Raw genomic sequence first — 22390 nt, 5'->3', positions numbered from 1 at the left:
CAGCCATCAGCCGCCACGGATCCTCACTAGTGCGCTCTCTCTCTGCTTGGACTCGAAACAGAAAACGGAGATAATATAGACGTGAAAACAGGCCAGCGGCAGAGATAGCGGCTGCAATATATCAGCAGACAGAAAACAACTACGGTGAGTGTTGAAGTCATAAGGGCGTATGGAAATAGACAGAGAACGCATAATTGATATTTGGGCACGCATGATGCCTTTGTTGTGACTGTTACCTCCGCCAGCGTAAACGTTGCTGCTCTCGCTGAAGGAGCAGATAATTCTAATTAATGCGACAGTGGCGTTGACAAGCGATACCAAAGATTGTCATGGTGAAAAAGGTGTTAGCAAAAAGGCCAAAAAGCCGATCGATCCTAATAGTACTCGCCAGGATACTCCCGTTCGTGTACGATTGTACAATAGCTGTAACTACTGCTTTATAGCAACGATATCTATGCTCTGTAGTTCTCTGTCCTACTAGCACGCTTGAGCGAAAACGTTCCTATGTACACACTTTTTTATTTGTAATTTTTTTTTGAAGTTCACTTGTCAATTGTTGCTAGTGCTGATAACACTGTTTCTGTCGAGTCATTGGAAGAATCTAACTCCGTCTAATAGATACGAAGGCAAGTAAAGTTATATTGTGGATGATCTTAGACCTGTTCATCAATCGATCGCTCACTTATATATACGTATCAAACCATAGGGTCTGGAGATCACGATACTAGTACGGTATACTCATCATCATATAGATAAATCCTTGATTTAGTATAGGGCGTAAGCAAAGGCAAATTGATAATAACACTAAAAAACGATGTACCAATATATGTACATAATTGCTATGTGAAATATAATTACCGCGATCATTCATCAGTAGTTTTTTTTACATCCGCGCTACCGACGACGCGCAAGCAGCTTTTCTTATCTTTTTCTTTGTAGAAAGCACTTTTAACGCAGCTGCTTTTCACCACAGTTCACTAGATCGAGCAAAAACTATTTTTTCCAATTGACTCTGCCATAGATCTTTTCGAAATTTCAATGTTCAGAAACTCAATGAAGTAAACTGGAATTGACGTTCCGAACCCTCTCGTGGAATCTCCATTTGTAAGGCGCTCGTTGCTGCCTTGTTGAGGAGGCTTTTGAATGAAAGTGTACTTACTTGTGTTGCCTCGTTCGCAGCATGATTACCACCGAATTACCAAAATACCATCTGCGTGGGTATGATATCCTTCTGACTAGGCTGGTCCTCATATCGCACCCATTTGGCGCACCAGTAAGCGCTCTGAAGCCGCTCTCTATTGTTTTGTTGTTATTATTGCCCGGCTTGACAGGTGCGTGAGTTCGTTCCCATCGCAAGCATAAGCAATACTATCGTGCACAGTTCTGTAATAACGCAAACTCAAAAACAAACTAACTAACTGTGTAGCATTACACTTTCCGTGCTTTTTTTTTTTTTTTTTTTTCACTCCTGTGATACAATGTTTAATTTGCACCGTCAAATGTTATGTCCACTATTGCCAATCTCAGCTTCCTATCTTCCAGAGATCTTGAACCTTTTGTCAAAAGCAGCATATATATAACACTCTGCTATCAGTGACTGAGACAATGAAAACCTACTGAATGATTAAACAAACGCTAGATCATGGAGAGATCATGATATGATATATTCACTTGTGGGAATTACTTGTGCTACGATACTGCTTCAACCAGTGACGCAGATAACAGAATCTACGACTATTAAACTTCATACGTTCATCTTTGTAATGATATCCAGACCCTTTATGTATGGAAATCAACAAACCGATACCCCCAGGTCAGGGTGAGCATATAAGCCAGTGAAACACTTCGCGTCATATAAGTTACACGAGATGAAATAAAGAAATTTACCAGATGTTCAATTTTCTCCGCATCTCTAAATGTATTATAGGCATTTTTTTTGTGCGGGAAAGTGTCGTGCATTGAGATGATTACGCTGTAATATTCTAGCTTTTTTTAGTTTTTGCTACTCTGGACATGTACGTTCTACAAAGGATAAAGATTATCCTTGTATTACTATTCATTTTGTTTATTAGTAGAGCTAGCGACAGCTGTTACAGTTGATTAGACGGAGATTAGTACGAAGGCATGGGAGCATAAGTTGAGCGTAATACATGGTCCGGTTTTCCTCTTAATGATCCTAGGAAGGATCCAGGAAAACAGGGGGTACAATGTAAACGGTAACATTTTTTTTCGTAACAATATATTGCCAACGTGACGTGGCAGAAAAGAAGGCCTCACAAAGAAAAAGCTTCAGCCGCCTTAGCCAGGAGCTTAGACAGCGTCTGTGTAGCACAAATCAACAGAAGTGGAACACCAACTGTCAAGCTCCTCATACTATAGAAAAATAGTAGTTCTAATTATCGGTACTGTTGGGCGGTAAAACAATGTATTTTCTAGAGAAATCACTTTCAAAGAGCTAATGATTAGCGACCCAAGAAAATGATTGCAAGGACGGACCATTTGAGATTTTTCAATTGCGGAAAAGTCTGATGTTATACTCTTGACTATTGTCAAGGTATTCTTATAAGTAACTGTTCCTAATACGCTATTTTAATCACACTGTCTGATAGAAAAAAGATCAAATTGTAATGAATCATAGGCCCGCAGATAGTTCGCACCTATAATAGGTATAAATATCGAGTTTGACGAACCTGGACCATCAGATACACGAATGAACCTTTACATGCATGATAAACGAAAGCAGGTTTATCTTTGATTTTATAAACATCGATGACAGAATAAGCAAATGCTACAGGCTTTAAAATACTTTTTTTCATTATTAATTTGACCAAGTTTTATCTACTCATATTATCTAATCAGTTTTTCTGTAGTCATTTGCAGTAATATGTTTAGTTTTGAGCTTAATGCAACAACAGGAACAGAGCCGACGCTCTACTGTCGAGCGTCAAGATGACAAAACAGATTTAGGCGACAGATCTGCGACAGGCGGGACTTCTGCGTTCCATAGTTATTGTCGGCGTTACTTCTTTTCTGGCCAAGACCAAAAAACTGTTTCTCCTACTTTTTCTGCTTCAAACTGTGTTGTTTATCAGAATAATTATCGCGGTGGGCTGTTGCCGGTTGTTACAATTACAGAGGCAGCAGTAGAGTTCTCCGGTCAGAAGAGAAGCTGTCCAGGCTAAACTTCGGCAGTCGGGCCTTTGGCAATGTCTTTACAGCATCTCCACACGATAGGCTACGTCGCAATCAGTTTTAGGAGCATACAAGTCACGAGCTTTCTTCACATTCAGCTTTTTCATTTTTCTTCCGAGAAGTGTTAAAACAGTCGGCTTGGACGGTATTAGTCTGAGACTTAGCAGATCATTGCAAATGAAGAGCAGGTCGGCGGCACGTGCGGAAATTCATCCGGCTGAAGAACTCTTTAGAACACTTACGCTAGAATAAATAAGGAGACGAATGAGGCCCAATTGCACTTATTTACATAGCGAACTGTAGCAGGAAAAATGTTTTCAGAAAGAAATATGGTTACCAACAAAGAAGGAAAAATGCTCATGAACGTATGGTTGCGGGTCGACCACTCCAAGATAAAAGGACGACTATGGTAAACGCTGTAGAATGGCGGAAAAAGGTCGCTTCGGTCGTGTAATCATTTCTGTTATAATCTAAAAGCGGAATTGCAGGAAGTAGGAACACGGTAAATCATGAGGATCACTGATGATCCAATTACGTTGAAATTACTGGTATCTTTCGAATTTTTTTTGTAAAATGTTCACATGTTGTTAAGCGCAGCTTGAATCTTTTGCCGCATAGATGCGACTGTTTGGTGACGTTTTCCTTTAAAAAGAGCTCTAACTGTACTCCACTGGAAGATGCGACGCAGTATCACTATTTAACGATGAAAGATCTGTTGATTAGGCGTGATCGAATCGACTGTTGGGAGCAAGTAAAATTTCTGACTTCGGGCAACTCTGAAGACGAATGAAACAGAAAAATATTAGTAGTCATATTTATCGATAGCAACTAAGTACTAGGGTTTACTGAATTGATAAGTAACCGGACGTCGTATCCGTGTCAATGCACAGACGCGACCGTATATGGGTAGCACCTTATGTATTATACAATGTAACAGTCAGTGGACTAAATGAAAACACAGTTCCGATCCGTACTAAATAGCAGAATTTAAGATAGAACGATTGTTGCCGTGTTCTTGGGATTTGCCGTTTGTATGCATGTATGTATGTATGTGTGTATAGATAGGAAACACGAAAAACTTATACGTAAGCAAATCTGAGATCTTTATCTCGACTTACGTAAAGCAGGTTGCATGAAGTTTCTTAAACGAAATTTTTGCAATAAGTATTTGTAATAGCGTAGCAAAATCTAACTTGTAGCTCTTAATAAGGAAAAGTAAAATCAGTTTGTTTCTCCTCCACGTAATTGTGCCGTAAGATATTTCCTAGTGCGGGGTAAAGATCAGTCAGCCCGGCAATTGAGGATATCTGTTGGAAAACAGTTGTCCGGGAGTAGAAAGAATTGGAGGAAAAGATGCGAAACTACTAGTATTAATGAAAGAAGGGCTATCGAAATATTTTTTATATCTGTGTATCGAATTATTTAGCATCTTTCTAGGTTTAACGTCATTGGCCATCATCGGGCCTACAGCAGAGACGCATATACCTTCTGGTCGAGCATAAATCGATTAAAAAAGTTCTCTTTGCAATAAATATCCGATAGTCTAATCGCCCTATACACCTTGGGAGGCGCACACAGGTGGGCTATCGGTTGAGTAGGATCTTGATCTGGAGTTCGGACAAAAGAGGTGCTCGTTAGAAACAAAAAGATCTGAAAGACTTCCGCATCTATTCAAATTACTAAGAGTTAAAGTACAGTATCTGATAGTTAAACGACCTTTTTTTTCTAACTATCTTGAGTATAATTGCCTAGAAAAGTACCTGCGTTACTCTGACAATGCAGGACTTGTTAACAAGCTAATTATTTACTACGGAAGACTTGCCCTTCGTACATCACCTTATTTACAGTAGCATTTAATTAATAGCATTTTCGAATCAGCGGCTCGTCTTCCGACGAAAATCGCTTGCAGCGCTCGCTATTTAAGCATATTAGTCGGCACATCAGTTTAAGTTCATATCTAGGATACTATTAGGCGTCGTTGACTAAACTGGTTGTTGTTATGTTTATTTATAAGAACTTGTCTTCACACAATTATCTTACCTGTGGCCGATAGAAAGTTTCGATTAGTATCCACTTTTTTTTATTGTCAAAACGAAAGTACCCAATTGCGACGTGGCTCAACGACGTAAATCATTGACTATTCTCAGGTAACACCTTGGCATCCCTCAAAACTCTTGTGGCTAACGAAAAAACGAATCTGTTTATCGCTATCGCGTTGGAAAGAATCACGAATAAACGGATCGCCAGATGAGAGAACGCAGACGACTTCTTCTGGCAACGTTTTCTGATAGCATAGTACCACACTTTGAAAGAAACAAAAATTAACTGTCAAGTCATCAAAAAAAAAAAGAAAAGTATCACTTTTAAAGCATATATTTCATTTAGTTCAAAGGCTCTCATCGAAGAAACACTTAAAATTCAGCAACGGTGGCAATGGTACGTTGATAATGTCTGACTTTGTGTGGAGCACGCAGAACAATTAGACGAGTTTTTAAAACAATGAATTCGTTGATAATGATAGCGATTCCCCCACGGATAGAGCATGTCAATAAGCAACGGGAAGTGCCAGAAAATAGTAGCTTATCATTACTTCATTATGTTGAGGTCTATTGAACTTTGGCACATTCGTCAACGGCAAGACTTGTTCCAAAAGTGTTTCCGCGTTCAACTGCCGTTTTCTCTAGCTTTGATTCTCTTAAACGACGGCAAGGCTTTATTGCCAGCACAGTCCGTTCGTAAAATACAATACAGTGTGATTTTTAAATAAGAATAAAAAAAAAATACACACACAATCCGAACAGCTTATGCTGTTGAAGGTAGTCATTACACTATGCTACAGCATAATGATTGAAATCACCTCGGTTATCACCGACAACAAGTAACGCTGTCACTTGTAGGAGCGGGACGCATTACCTAAAGAATTTCTAATTACTTCATAGAATTTCATTCTCTAATCGCAATTTGGTGTTATCGAATTAAGATACAATTGATAACCGTGACTCATGCCGCTTGTATCGACTAAGAACCCTGTACCACGTCAAAAAATCTCTACGTTTAACAAAAAAAAATTGAAAACAGTGTCTATCCGCCAGCCCGGCGCATGCTTCTTCGTTATCGGTAGCTGCTTTTCCGTTTCGAGCCGTCTATTGGAACACATTCAAAACGTTATGATTATCTATTAAGAAGCAATTGATCAAAATTTGATGGATCTTATGGTTGGAACGTGTGCCAGTTAACCCTCCTCTTAAACGCTTGCGCCACATCGTTTCCTCATTTAAGCGCCAGCTTGACCCTTCGAACCGCTCAATCATCATCCGTTGGCGAATTCTATTTTTATTAGGTTAACACATAGAGCCTGCCACTAGTGACGCGAACTCAAGACAGGAGAGACAAAACATGTCGAAATGTATCCCCGCTGGGTAGAGTTAAGACTGCCTTCTGCGCAGATTGCTTCGGCATGGGTCTTCTGTGCAATAATCCTTCGATGGAGCAAAGAGATAGGGCACGTTAGTTTATACCTCGAATAGAAATGAAGTTCGAATACGTTGCGCTCCACGTGCAACTGAAGGTAAATCCAGCGAGGCTTCTAAGATGTGTTTATGTTAATGTGTAAGACATGTTTGAAATTTAGTCTTGGTTGTGGTAAGAGAGTGTGTGAGCGTGGGTGTGTGTGTATTGTGCTTTTAAGTAATATTCGCACAGTTTTGTTTTTACGACTTTATCTATTCGAGCCATTTCTGCTTGCACAAAGACTATTGTTTTTAAGAAAATAGAAAGTGTTTTTTCGTAGTCAAAATATGTGCTCAACCATTTTCTTTGCTCCGATAAACGTCACATCAAAATATCGGATGTTGCGAGCGAAAACGGCATTAAACGAGGCACTCATCAACAAGCAATATATAGTTGAAGTAATACAGATAGACACTTAGCTCGATTCGATAGAATCATGCCTATTTAGCTACCTCTTCAAGGTCATCTGTAATCCTCAAGGAATTCAGTATACTTGCCACTCTGCTGCCGGTCATCTTCTATTTGAAACCACATCTCAGAACAAGCTGGAACCTCGCTAAAGGTAACTAGACACAAAACAATCTAACGAACATGGTTGACAGAACTGCAAAATCACTATTATCACCGGGTCATTCCCTCGGGCAGACTTTGACACGTCGGATTCATCATTTGTTATCCAAATTGTTCGATTCCTTATAAAATAGAAAAACTGGAAAAATATTTACAAAATGAATTATTGGAACTGGAAACGTAACCATAAACAGAAAAAGAAAGTAATCCTATATTTTGAGAGGTGGAAGTCGTATGCTTGGATTCAGCGGCGGCAACTATAGCCACAAACGGCCACACGGTATATGGCAGCCATGTTTGTGCTTTGACGATAAGTTCATACATTTTGCACATTTAAGGTCTGTATAATTACGCAGATCTAACAAATACTGCACTTTAGCAATTCAGTTGGTAGCATATCATTCTAAAAGTAAAGTTCTTAATGTAATAAATGGAATTTTTTATGACCTTAATATTTATTATTACATGTTTTCAACTTGTTTCGTTAACCGTTTGAGACAAGCAGATTGACAGTGTGAGATTGCGTATGCCGAACATCCTTGTACATTTAAAGTTTTCAAATCTAGTTATTTGTGACTCCTTTTGCCAACGTTACATAATGATGCTATGACAAGGAAACCGCCGACTATATATAATACTGTTACAAATAAACAATACATATTTCACGAGACCTTCTTCATCTTAGAGTTATAACAGACGGTAATCCTGTAGTTAAGCAAAGAAGCTGCTAGTATAGCAAATAATAGCACTAACACATTTAACATGTATTTGTCGCAATAATACAGACAAATTTATTTTACTATATGTATCGTTTGAACATGAAGCAGCATTTTTTTTTTGTTTAGAGAATCAGCGATGCGCTACCAGCCGCGCGACAATTTCGGATATAATTTCTCTGCCGAACAAACTCAGCAAAGGTCTTTAGCAAATGGTAGCGAAAAAATCACGACCGTTGGTTCGCTTCGGTTATTATGTCAGGACCCGCGTATATACATGCATTGTAGATGGATAATCGCACTTACGGTCAACTTTGGCGCCTTTGTTGCCATATCTTTCAACGGCCATCTTGTTTTTTGGTTAAATTCCTGACATGTGTACTAACGCTGTCACCTTAGCGTGTGCTTATTACTGGCTGTCGAAAACGAAAATTGGAAACATTTTTAACGCAAGTGACTCAGATTTCTTTATTTAACGTTAGTCACGAACGAAAGCGATGGATGATCCATGCAAAGACGGTCATCAGCAACTAAAACCGACGTTCGGTAAAAGAACACGTCAAAAATATGAACGACGTTCATTCTTAGCAGTTAGTAGGCAATGCTAGATGATATACATCAAGAGAGAAAGGGATTTTTAAACCATTGCTGAACTGCAAGGTTTCACGCGCTTACAACTTGCACTTGAGAGATCATTTAACGGAAGCTATTGAGCTTGCATCGATTGCGAACGCTAAGAAACGTTTCCGATACTTCTAGTAGAACCGACGTTACTGCCGTTCAACTTTTTTATCCGTCTGAGTAGTTACTATACATGACGTTATCATTGAATTAGCAAAGAACGAAATCCCTTTTCCAGTGGAGTTTCACAGGTGATCAAGAGACGGTTCTTCAAACAAGAATCAATATATTACACGATAGCCGGCCAGATATTCTTATGGTCAATTCCACCCGATAGAACTGTAAGCTTGCTTTCGTCGGATTCCAGCGAGTGACGAGAGCGCACGTTTTTGACGGATCCTTGCATGGATTCGATGATAGCATAAGCTCAATCGAACGTCCAGCAAAACGATATCATATAGAAAATATAAATCACATAAAAATAACTCAAAAATAACGATGTATACAACACATTCGTGTTCTAACGCTTCATTTTCAAAATGCCGCTGGCCCTCCCCTCGGCAAGCCTTCTTCAGACCGCAACGCATGTATGCATGCGCAGGCCATATACATACAGACATATGCTTCATATGAAATAATTGACGATCTGTCACTTCAGAAAACACTCGTCAACAAATAAATTAACGATAAAGGTCTAACAAAATGACTGGCGTTGTCGCGTCTTTTCTTTTTCATTACCTCCGGTTGGTTATTTGCAAACCGTTCGCACATTCGAGCTTGTACTTCTATTATTCGTCGAAGGCGACAGTGAGCGAGCATGGCGTACCGGCCCAACAAAGGACCCCGCGTACCCCAACGGTGCAGAGTCTCCAGCCCGATTCGCAGTCATGGTAAACGAACGGCTGGTAGTGTAGTTGTCTAATACACTCGGCGATGCACCCAAAGTTGCGATCTGTTTCGGTCTGAGTTTAAATGGCACCCTATAATTATTTAAGCCACGCATAGAACCGATGGCTGTTGCGTCAATGGCTGATATCAGCCGATTCAACATCTATCAACTTTTTCCAAAGTCTATAAAAGTTAAACAAAACACCAACTTCAGCAACAGCTGCTAAAGCAAATATAGATTTATTTTGTGCGCCTATTTTTATTGGAAACACATCGTTTTTTTTGTCTTTGTCGATGGCCGGTCGAAATGGCGATTTCCCGGTGGCCTTCGACGCTATTTTTTCGCTTGGGAAAAGACGCCCGTATCCATTATATATGCACACATAAACAACCGCTAGAGCTGTGTTGCAGCTGAACAAGAGTTAGAGAGAAGCGTAATAGAAAATTGCAAAACATCAATCACACCAGAGACTCGTTGGGATCCTTTCTCATATATTAAGCTTCACAAAAATGCGCAAAAATAAAGCTTTGCTTATAAGATTATGGATGAAAAGAATGGATCCAAGAATACGGTATGATAAGCATATATCAGTTTTAATCAACAGGTATCAATTAGATCGCTCAAAATGAAGAGCTGCGAAACGTTCAAATGGATTCAAAATAAGACAGTTATAAACCGGTAATATATAATTCAATGCTCTTCCTAGATATTTAGCAGTATACCGCAGTAGTTTCAGTATTCGCTTACTAGTTTAAACTAAATATTCAAGTGTTTGTCTATGATAGTTGTGCTGATGCGCTACCTCATATCGGGCCCATTCATGCTTCAACGACTGAAACATCAGGCGTTGACCTGTGAGCATTCTGCACGAGTTAGCTTATAACTAGCTTTGTATGTTACGGTCGTTAGACGTTCTATAGCTTTGCTAGACTTACATACGTGTACTTGACGTAATGATCCTCAACAGAGTCGTTACGAGCAGCTAGCAGGTCACCCTCCGTTTGGATTCGCACTTCCCACAATAGCGTGATCTATGCAATGTTCAAGATATAGTATACACTACATACAGAATGGTAGCGTTGTAGCATTTATAGCTTTTTCTAAGAGGCCTTATTCGTCCGACGAACGCTAGTAGGCAAAAAGATCGTAAAACGTTGATTTCCCAGAATACATCATTTGGAAACAGGGAAGAATGAGCGCTTTGCTGTTTCTCACTGGACCCCTTCTTATAATCGCCAACGTAAGCGAACCGATTTCAGTAGATATCCGCGTTGATACACACACGTACAAAATTCGTACATTCGGTTATCATAGTAACCGTAATGTAGACCGGAAAGACAGTCCATTTAGAAATAAAGTACACCATCCCTCTTGTCAAGCTATTGCTACCCTTGAGTTTACGGGTCCAGACATTTTCCGGCCGTCTACGAAGCCCGATTGCTCTCTATGCTTTTCTATTATATACTTGAATAGATATTTGCGACCCTTTTAGCGAGTGCGGTACGTCGCTCGCCGGCGCAATCACTTTGCTTTTTCTAGACAACGGACGGCGGCCGTTCACAACTGCTGTTCGCCTGCAAACAGGCCAAATAACATTACGTCGGCAGGACGAACAAGGTAGATACGAAAAGCCCTTCGAACTTTATATGGGCGATATGAAATTAGAGTTTCGAAAGAGGCACAATTCAGATGAAAGAGAACTAGGTCAGATTCCGCGCCAAGACCAGTGCACTGCAATAACATCACTGACAATCGTGGTAATCAGTAGTCAAATTAAGAGAAATATAACAACATACCCGTCGATACAAATTTGCTTCTATCATACCTCTAGTGATGTACATTTAGATACATTTTTTGAGATTTTATCGAGACGAAAACGTGTCTCGATATTTTGCAATGCTAGAGGTCACAGGTTGATCGAATGTCGCAGATAAGCGACACTGATATTCTGCCGACGACGGAATGAAACAGTACCACTTCTCCTCATAAAGAAGCAGAGTTTAGCTCGACGCAAGGCCAAATGAGCACGGAAACAATTATGATTAATAATCACAATTTCACCACTTTACACCAAACGGTCGCCTGATAATAACAACAACAACAACAACAATAGCAGTAATAATAACAAGATAACGTTTTTCATCCTTCGTGTCCATATTGTGCGCCTCTATACGATTGGGCGCCCACGGACGTCCATATTCGAATTTGTGCTCTCGAAAATGTGTCGATCATTGCAAACTGATCTATAAAAACAGGAGAAAACAAAGGCTTTTAATTAGTTAGTGTTGCTTGTATGTAATGTTGCATTGAAGTGCGTGTTATTCTGTGTAGTAAAAAAAGGATGGATTTATCGGTATCGAGTTAGTTGTTCGATGAGCGAGACGCAATCAGAAGTTGGAAAAACCCCACACCATGTACAGACAACGATATTCTATAAACCAGTGAATAAATGTGCTTTCCTCGTCCGAAGCGGCCACACAAGCTTTCGCGAAAACAACACAAGTCCTCTTACGTCATAGTTCAATGGATCGTTGACTAGAGGCGTGAATATTACGCATTACACTTGCCATAATACATTCAAAATGAGTCCCATCAGGCCACAAACGTACTAGACCTTGTGGCCGAATATTGATGTTGAGGATTCTTATGATCGTACAGAAAAAACGTGCTGTACTAATATACAATACATTTAAGCTCAGTCATAGACGATTTATAATATATACAATGTGTTTCCGGATGCTGGTTCGAGCCGACCAGCTATATTTGATCAACTTTAGTTATGTTGCAAATCGATAGAATAGCCTATATTTAGCGTCTTCTTTTTCGCATTGTTACTAAGACTACTGATCGATCTGGCGACTTGATCTTAACGGCATAAACACAGAAACAAACTAAAAAAGCGAAGCACAAAGACAGCGAACTTTTTGAGACAAACGATCAGCAGTATTGTGTTCGTAACAGCAGTATAAGTGGAATAGAAGGTGAACTCTCGTATTTCATAGTACGGTCCACGCTGCGGATCGAAGCAAATGATCAAGTAAGCCCCAGATAAGCTGGCACTCACACGAGCAACCGCAGATGTACGACGCACGAAAAACGTGCTTCGGTCGAAGCTCAAATTTAAAGCGTTGCTCAATGATAGGACAGATGCGACCCTTTAGCCAAGTATTGTCGATAATATCAAAAAGCTTCTATTTGTGATAATTTGCTTCACATTTGAATGTGCATGAAAAATCCGATTTTTGCAAAATATAGGCTACCTGAGCCAGTCTGCGGTAAACTGTGGCTTGTACTGCTTCCACGTGCTTCCGTCATCTGACGTCATATAGACGGATGGATGACCACACACAGGCATTAATGGTTTTTATGAATATGAATATTTTTTTTCCTATTTAAGCACACCAGCGAGAATGGTTGGGAGACAATGATATCAATCCTTCCAAATCATTTTTGGCGAACTTGTACTGTTTGCGGGCATTATCTCAACGAACAAAAGAATGAATAGAAGTAGATCACAAACTAAAGTTTTTTAGAGCAATTAAACAGGGCTGGCCGGATTCTTAATATGTCCTTGTCGCAGAAGCAGAAGCAGCAACCACAGCAGCAGCAACAGAAGTAACTGGTTAGAAAGAGTAACATCTTTGCAAAATCGTTGCTAAAACGCGCTCTGTTTGACTCTTGTCGTTTGCTTTTCTCCGTCGGATTCCACGGGATTCAAAATATAGGCCAGTTGAGCGATACGATTCCATTTTAATGTCTGATGCACGCATCAGGCACGGCCAGATGGACACAAAAAAAACGGACAAAAAATTATCGAAACACCGACGACCATCTAAAACCATGGCCACTTCGCTTTTTGTCGGATGAGTTTTTAGTGTACTGCGCACTCACAGAAGAGATAATTTTTAGATCAATTTTATTGTCTTTTTATCGTTTACGAAAGTTCGGTACATTTATCCAAGTCCTGCTAGCACTCTTGCAACTTAATGTAAAAACATTTCGGCTTATCTGGAATACATCTGTTTGTTTCTTTTGTCATCAACTTGTAGAAACCACAACTGTAATCTTGAGACTGCAGTTCAACAGAGGCGGTTATCAAAAAGTACGTAACATAAAAAAGTGTACAGTTACATGTATGTTCACGGACAATGGTATCATTGCTTATGTAAAATATTTTATTTCGAATTTTCTAGCATAATTTCGAAAGAGTTTCAAATAGGGATTTTGTGTATCGGCCTCTTTGATTTTTAAAACTTCACATTGCATGTCAACAACAAACGCTCTCCTACATTTTTATTTACTTACGTTCTAAGTTGTCTTCAGCGAAAATATAAATTCAGCAGAGTGTTATTGAAAAAAATTTTCCACAAAAGCAGTTGTAGCAAAGACTCACTGAAAAGCTGTCCGTCAGCATCGTCCTTTTTTACTAGCATTTTCGTTTACCAACATCATTTCGTCATCAGTTATACTGCTGAGTTACGTGACTGCGTGCTTGTAAGTGATTTTGAAAATGCTCGTTATGTAACAGACGTTCCAAACGACTTAGGACAATTAAGTTGCTATACCGTTACAATACCGTTGTTAGTAGGTGCTAGTAGTTTATGATATCGCTCGAAGTTCATTATTATTATTATTATTATTCATATCTATTTTCATTATCTATTTATGTTCAATTTTTATCGATACTACTATTTGGATTAAGTTTCTTTTTCGAATATCGTTGATAAGATCTAACGTATGTTCCGCTCAATACTATTACGTATTTGCTTAATCTGCAAGTGTGTCTCCCTAAACGCACTTTTCGAGAACGTTCTTTTTGTTGAACTGTCTGATTTTTGCCCGCGTCCCCAAAACATATGCACGCCTAGAACATACCGTGGTATCAAAGAGAAAAACATCACCATCTTTTTATCACCCTGAAAGGTCTGGCCTCAGTCCCCTACATCCATCCGTCTAATTGGTTTAATTGAAAAGCATCTGTTGATTAAAGGTGATTGGCATCTGCATCGCTTTTCACCAATTACAACACAATGAAAATTTATTAGAAGACACCGTCAGCTAAAGCAATCTCCAACCGACCGAAGAAAACGCGACAGGCCCATCAGTAGATTGCCATACGAACGAAAAGTTGCGTAGTGTTTAGCCGAGCTTTGAAAGGACCATTCCAGCTCTTCACATGCATTAGACGCACATTAGGGAGTCGGTGAAATGAAAGCGAAGGAACATGTTCGCCTCCTTAAAGCAACGTCACCCCCCATCTACCAGTCACGGCAGCGAACCTCGGCCGGATGTTTTCCGTTCGGAAACGGGCGTCATTTTAACCGTTGACGATGTGGTAGCGGCGATAACTAGCAGCGTTCTAACAAGGCCCTCTACAGCAGTGTAACGATGGTTTTGATTGCATAACGGTCGCACCTAAGAGCACGTAGCAAGCCAGCAGCCTCGACAAGGATCGAAACTTGCTATCATCGTACTCATCTTCCACATTGTCCACGTCAAGAGGAAAGCAGTGGGTTGATCGCGGGGGGCAGTCAAGTAACGAAGAAGAGGAACAGAGTCCACCTGCATAAATAGGCGGCGTGCGATATATTTCGTTTAATCGAATGTATGGAAAGAACAATAAGAGGTGCATGGAAGGGATGCGACTCTGCTAAATACCACACAGACGACGGAAAGCTGTTTACGTAGCAGAATCAAGGCAACGACTTGGCCAACGGCGCCAACATCCGCCAGGCGCAGCAGAGCTTCGAGAAGGACGAATCGAGCCGTAACAGGGGGAAAATTAATATCTGACGAGTAGTGCCCGTCGTGTTTACGCAACATCGTCAATCCCTACCAACAGAAGGGCTATTGTGGTGCTAGACGAATATTTCACTGCGGGTTCTTCGCGGCGAAGATTATGTATATTTATATTATTATATTGTATATGTAGCAAAATATTTAATCTTCAGCAATCTGCTTGACGAATTAAATTCACATGCTTCATATCCCTAATTAAATGAAATTAATTTCTTCATTATAGTACACACAGTTCCGTCCGTCGGAAACATTGTATGAGCTGCTCATGGCCCGATTAGACATATATCAAGATTATTATCACATTATATATATATATATATTTGAGTTTCATCGTGAGATCAAGTTGTCCCTGACCTTTCACCGGCACATACAATAGCGTAATAGCTATGAATTATGGAACGAAAGAAGAAGGTTTCATTGGCTGCCCGGTGTCACAAATTGTCCCAGCAAATCAATATGCTGAATGAACTAGTAACGCCCCTTAAATAATAAAGAACGCATATTATGTTACATATAACACTTTAACATACGCTGAATGAATGATCTGTTGTACCATCGTCAGCATAGCCGTTCAATTGCCTATGGAGGCGTTTAGTTCTAAAGGGTAAACTAGCGAAACTCACCTCCATCGATAGTAACTGGTCACCATACACAATGTAAGGCGTATCAGACTGACAGCAATTGATTTATTTCTAGAATTATTAAAATTATTAAAGTCTTGCTTTATGTTAGTAATAAACTGGCATATTAAACGGTATTGATACGCGACTACTCTTCGTTGTGACAGGTGTCGTCTGCTAATGGCACGATATGATAGGATAAACAGGCCTTGCTCTTGATGAAATATACCACAAACACTGTGCGATAGTGTGATTATTTTTTTGCAATGTCAGACGAAAGTAACTCAACATTCTATGGATAGCTCTATAGGGATAGTGATTACCTCACCAAAATACTGCATCCAGAGTTATTTGTTCATGAAAATCAATGTGATCAAATGACGCATTTTATCGTAACAAAAGTATACTGATTATAAGAAAACTAGCAGATAAGCAAAAAAAAACGCAAAATGATTCAACACGAAACAATAAAAATAATGAGTATAAATAGAACAGTAAGCCATTTTACTGTGTTCGTGAAGGTTTAATTAAGTTAGTATGCGTGTGTCGAAATACAACCACTCTAGCTAACTAATGGTACGCTGATACGTAATTCTTCTTTCAGGGCATCGTTCGGATTGCTGAATCTGGAATTGTCTTCACTTCTGGCCGTTTAGACTCTACTGGCTAAAATGGCAACCGAGTTGCATCCAGTTCCCGAGTTCTCGACATTCGCCGCCCACGTACCTGACATCATCCGGCCAAAACCGCGTAGGCTAAGCGATGTCCGACAGAGTCACGGTCCAATGGCATTCATCGTCGTCGGAGGTGATCGGTGTGTCGTGCCAGCATCTCAGATTCGAGCCCCCGGCGACGGAGCTGCTCCGGGATCTACAAGCACAGCCAGCAGCTCACAGTTTCCTGAGCTGAACTGCGCTGACCTGGAAAACGACGTGTTCCGGGAGGACACCGCCACCGATGACATGGTCGAATGCACTCCCCTAAAGTCGCAACGGCCTCTACAGAGAAATCTTGCTGGAGGGTCAGCACCCGCACTTCACCGACCTCGCCCACGTTCAACGAGTCGTCCTCGACCTCATACGCCGCATGCAGGCGCCTCCACAGGATCGGCAACACCCTCTTCATGTTCGTCATCAACGCGTTATTCGCCATCGAACGGACGGCAGAGACGCACTCCCGTTTCTGGCAGCAGAAACAGCAACACAGCCTGTGGGAGCCTCGTAGCTAATCGTGAGAAATTTGCTGGCTTGGAGGTTATCAGTGGCTGTAAAAATGGTAGCGTTGGCATGTACACAGCACGTGCAGGCGTAGCTGGTGACGGTGCAGATTTCGAGACAGGCGGCAATCAAGAAACTAGCCCATCTGAAGATTATGATGTGTATGATATAGACGTAACAAAAATGCTTGTTAGTGTGGAGAGAAGGTAGGTACTTTCTAACCCCAACGTCCCTCAGAGGACATACGAATCTACGAAACTATAATCACATTAAGTACTTGTCGTACGAACTTAGATGGCGTCTGTAACAGTCAGTTTTATTTGGCCCATGTTTAATCATGATTTTGCGCAAACACTCTGACTACTGCACTTATATTTAGGTAATTCACAGCGCGAATTGAAGTCGTCCTGTGCAATTTTCTCTGTACAACGACCCGTTAATGGCTTTGTTTTGCAAAGTTCACAGACTTCGAGCCGTGAACCTTCCTCTATTTACAGAGTAACGTATGTAACATGTAAATTCACTTGACTGCAGAGCTGGCGGGAGCAGTAGCTTGAGTAACTCTGACTCGCTGAGCTCGACCGAAAAGGGTGAAGTACGACGCCGATCTCTGCCGCAACGGATGAAACAACGCAGAAGAAACATACTCAGCTTTCCGCAATCTCTTGATCTTTTATTGCAACAACAACAACAACAACAACAGCAACAACAGCAGCAGCAGCAGCAGCAGCAGCAGGAACAGCAGCAGCAGCAACAACAGAAACAGAAAATAAGGTTCGTCTCAATAAGCTTCTCCGAGTCACTTTTTCATTTTCTTTGACAATTTTCGTATTCTTTATCCATCGGGTCCATCTTTATCCACCTTAATCGAAAGGGTTGAAAATACGTGTACTGGTAAATGATGAACCTTTACCAACTGATAGAATGCTCATTTTCTGAGAAAGAATTATACTAAAAGTAGAATTTACACGATTACATATACGTAATACTAGTTTCATTTTATGATTTACCAATAGCAATCAGCAGACAAAAAGACTTTAATCTGAGCTTTGAAAACGGCAGTTTTCCGTTCCGCGCATAGGGGTTGAACGATTACGTTTTTCATTTGACCGACAATATACGTTCTCTAGCTTTCGGCAATCCCAGCTACGAGAAAAGTACGTTCGCCAGCAGCGTTACATCTATGAGGACTCAACGTGCGCCAAACATTTAACTTAACGACGATTGCCTTCGCTTAACAGGTGCGACAGCTCCGGACATGCTTCAATGACCGAGAGCACAGCAAGCGACTACGCGCTCTTGCCGTGTGGAAATGCCAAAGAAATCGAAGGCTCCCATAGCGCGATCCCCTTTGATCCAGAACAACTACTACATAAGTTGAATCTTTCTACCGGGAACGTTTCATTGACAAATAACGGCACAGCTAGGAGTCAGCGGTAAATCAGTTTAAGAGTTATCTTTTTTTGGCTCTGTTTTTGCGATCTGTTGAAAGTGTCAATATGAAAAGCATATTTTAATAGAAGTACCTTCATTACGAAGTATACAAGCAAATCGGACGCATATACTTATAGTGTATATATTGTACATTTGGTGTAATTACGTTATGTTCAGTCAAGTGGCAGGATCCAACATGAAAACACTCACTAACCTCAAATCAGCCCCCAGGCCAGTGACAGCTGATGCAAGCTATATGGACTCGAACATAGATTTTAAAACTGTGACCTATATGTCGTACAGTTATGGGCAATTTCATCGTTCGCCCTCGATTGTTTTATTTCTAACGCAAGAAAAATTCTGTCGAATTCCATATGTAAAAAAGGCGGCTCTTCTACAAACCAAGATAGCCTAATTGTCGTGGAGCAAGTAATACACTAATTCGTAGAGCGGTCTCTTTTCTGTGATGATATTTGTTTGATAATGTCACCTGTTTTTTCCAAACAATCCAACTTCCAACGCTCACAGTGAGGCCAAAACGACCCAATTCCATTTCCGGTTGGACATTGACCAGTTCATTTTTTTTGGGACATCTATTCATCCGGATCTTTCAACGGAATTTTGTCTCGGATATCTCGGTGGCTGTTTGTTACATTTGTCACCAATGAGCAAATGCTAAAAGGATAGAATATTTTTTCCGCCAGCACCTTTATTATAGGCATACAATGTACTTTACAGTAAAGAGTAAGAAAGTATGGATGTTGATAGAGTTGACAAGACCCTATGCACCTGTAAGATATGTATCTTAACAAAATACTATAGAAATTATGATGAAGATGCGTACGCTCGACTGACCATTTTATGGTAGACCACTATATCTTCGATCAAGACATTTTCTGCAAGCAGGCACCAAAGTAGAAGCCAAAATTCAACGAGGGTATTCTATTTTTTCATTTACAGAATCTTGGTTAAGTTACATAGGCAAATTGAGGTATGGCCAACTTGCAGGTAAACATAGCTGTCTATCTCATCGCATTGATGTTAGACTGATGCGGATTTGGAGCTGTGTAGGTATTTAGTTACACGAATCATAAACAATTCTGAGCTGATCTGGGATCGTACGCTGCCGCGTTTGTCATCTTCTATTTGAATTTTTTTGTTGTAGGCATGAAAGGATGTTTCAACATAAGATATTCGTGGCCAACATAGGAAATGGCTGTTGTTATCATTTAGATTTGCGCCGAAATATATATTGCCTTCACAAGTGAGCAGTTCTAATTATTGTTTGATGTTTTTCTGCGTTGTGTTGTATAGCGTCGGAAATCCTTCTTTATTCCACAGGACTACCGCCATCGTCCTATTCAGATCTAGCACTTGCAGCCCGTGGATGGCTATGTCGAGTGGCGATCGGCGTCAATTCTTATTTGTCTTTAACAGAAGTTAAAAAGGTGCCGAAACAACCTAATACAGGCACGGCGTGTACCACCAGAATTTTATAGCTGACAGAAATACTAAACCGTGGCCTACTAAATCAAAAAAATGCTCTTCGATTTCAAGGACGCACTTCATTTAACTTTACCATTTCGATGAAGGTCACTTTCAAAAATATGTGTTGTAAACACGCTTTTTTCACACACAATACGGCTTTAAAGTCCGAACTGCAAGTAAAATTTCATAATTCCAAAGCGATAGCAATAGCCTTGTGAAGCATTTACCAGCGAAAGGTAAAGAGCAACCAAAATCGCCATTATCCCATCTAACCTAATACATAATATATATGAATAAGGGTATAGAACGACATCCTCTGTGGCATTTAGCACCAATTCTTAAGAGTATGCAAATAACTTTCGTCTCGATTTTAGTTACAGGGAACGTCTCTTCTTTATATATATATTGTTTTAAGTACAAATCGATTTTCATAGCTAACTATTAAGGCCCTGGTCAACACAATTCCTTTTTTGACAAACAAGCTTTTTTTAATTCTCGTTTAAAAATAATATCTTCTTCTGTGTTTCTCTTCTTAACTTTATTTCTGTAGAAGCGCCGTCTCGACGGATTCGGATGAACAAATCACCTGCACAAGCCTTCCTTCTGCCAAAAAATCTTCTCCGAGGGCATGCCATCAGTCCAGTGTAGAAACCGTCGCAACAAATATTACTTGTAAGTAACTTCAGCATTCGGCAACTACAATAATCTATGTTGTAAACCAATATGACAAACTTTAGTAATATATTATACTATATTTATAGCAAACGCAACGAACGACTTCGTTTGGCTGGATCCGGCACTAGCAGCTACCGCAGCTCAACGGCTTCCTCCGCTTCAACGTCCTCCCTGGAACACAACTGATCTTCATCGTGTTATAGAGAACTCTGCGAAGCTTCGGGAGTTTTTGCCACGTATTTCAGGCGATTCTCTTCCAAAGCTCGCCTTTCTGTTACAAAGGCCACTATCAAGAATTGCACGCGAGGCGCAACGGTTTGCGCGGGCTGTTGGAGTTTGTGGGAAAAGTGAGGTGATATCCGCTCTTTGGGTTGTGTTACCACCGTGGTTGGCATATGGTTGTGTTAAAGGTTGGTAGGACTGCTTAATTTAGAATCAATCACAAATAGCGAGTCAATTCTGAAAATAGTGTTTTTGTTTCGTTAAAAAAAAAAAAAAAAAAAGCCGTATTTCCACGCTTCTTGATATTTGGATCCAAATATTCCTCATCTTGTGAACCCCTAAGATATGGAACGTTTCATAATAGTGCAGATAATATAAAAACCTGCTGCAGTTTTATTATGCAATTTAAATTCACACTGCTGTAACCGTGAAGAGTAATTAATGCGCTCTACACTATGCCCAATACGCCCAGCATGCCACCGTTCGGCAGCGATCTTTGGAGGGGCATTATGCTCCCGTCAGTCGAAATCGTCTCGGGCTGGCTTGTCTCTCTCAGTCGGATTGTTTCATCGCTGGGCGCTAGATAATTCACTCGGACTTTCAATACCAGAGATGGCTGCTGTATTTCTAACAGCTTCCCTGGAGAACATTTTCGAGGAAACTATTCTAGCAAGCCTCAGGTACATTTAGAATTATATTTATTATTTCAATGTGCATGAAAAACGGTACATTTGAACTCCCAATTAGCCGTATTCTCTTTATACATATTGGACGTTCGGTAAGCGACGATACATTTATCACGAGTAGTTTATCTTTCATATTAGTATCGTGTGTTAGTTATTTTTAAAATAAAGATGTTTCCTAATGCAAAAGTATGGGTCTTTTACAGATCTGTTAGTTGCTCATTGATTCGTTTTATTTGCTCACCAATTGACCGACAGGTGCTACGACAAACTAACCGCGGCATCGCTGGACTCAGCGTTGTCCCAAAGCGGAGACCTCTTTGGTCTGTTCCAGCCATATGTACAGTTAAGCTCATCAAGAAGTGCTCTCGGCGTTCCTGTGTTACCCCGTTGGCCTGTTCAGGTACCGACGAGGGGTGATGAACACTCGATGCTGACAACGTGCGTGGCTGGCCTTGCTGAACTTGAGGAGTTAATAACGAAGGCACTACATTTGTTAAATATGGCAATGCGACCTGCCTGGGGCAACCATGTGGGTAAGTTGTCATCGGTGCTCTTGTTTTCTTTTACTAACCAGTAACAAGTGTAAGGCAATACATTAACCGTTACATTTAGGCGTACTGGTGTAGCTCGCTACCAGTCTTTATTTAACACGCGTATCATATGTTTGTAATTGTTCACTCAAAAATTACTTACAACAAAATTTAATTAATTTTAAATCTTTTTTTAAGGATAAATTTGATTTGATTTTTAT

General features: G+C 40.3%; 1 protein-coding gene and 1 long non-coding RNA gene across 6 annotated transcripts in view; one reads left to right on the top strand and one right to left on the bottom strand.

Annotated features, from left to right (window-relative positions):
• Positions 1–19638, bottom strand: part of LOC147756803 (uncharacterized) — a 51552-nt gene extending 31914 nt beyond the window's left edge. For all 3 annotated transcript variants that reach the window (XR_015324143.1, XR_015324144.1, XR_015324145.1), the window contains exon 1: positions 19424–19638. This is a non-coding gene — a long non-coding RNA (uncharacterized LOC147756803). The remainder of the gene's footprint in view (positions 1–19423) is intronic.
• Positions 1–22390, top strand: part of LOC111248272 (ankyrin repeat and BTB/POZ domain-containing protein 2) — a 48095-nt gene that overhangs the window by 20958 nt on the left and 4747 nt on the right. For 2 of the 3 annotated variants that reach the window (XR_015324129.1, XM_022800336.2), the window contains exons 2-8: positions 16522–17340; positions 17669–17908; positions 18376–18570; positions 20607–20728; positions 20818–21141; positions 21426–21633; positions 21895–22172. Coding sequence is in view for 2 of the 3 variants with exons in the window: in XM_022800336.2 (XP_022656071.1) it covers positions 16589–17340; positions 17669–17908; positions 18376–18570; positions 20607–20728; positions 20818–21141; positions 21426–21633; positions 21895–22172 (2119 nt within the window). In the remaining variant the exon portion in view is untranslated. Of the gene's footprint in view, positions 1–16521; positions 17341–17668; positions 17909–18375; positions 18571–20606; positions 20729–20817; positions 21142–21425; positions 21634–21894; positions 22173–22390 lie in introns of those variants that run through there. The other variant, XM_022800339.2, reaches the window with a different exon arrangement.

The sequence above is a fragment of the Varroa destructor genome, unplaced genomic scaffold (genome assembly GCF_002443255.2).
Source record: "Varroa destructor unplaced genomic scaffold, Vdes_3.0 BEIS01000003.1, whole genome shotgun sequence".
NCBI lineage: Eukaryota > Metazoa > Arthropoda > Arachnida > Mesostigmata > Varroidae > Varroa > Varroa destructor.
This window is presented reverse-complemented; position numbering and strand designations above follow the sequence as displayed.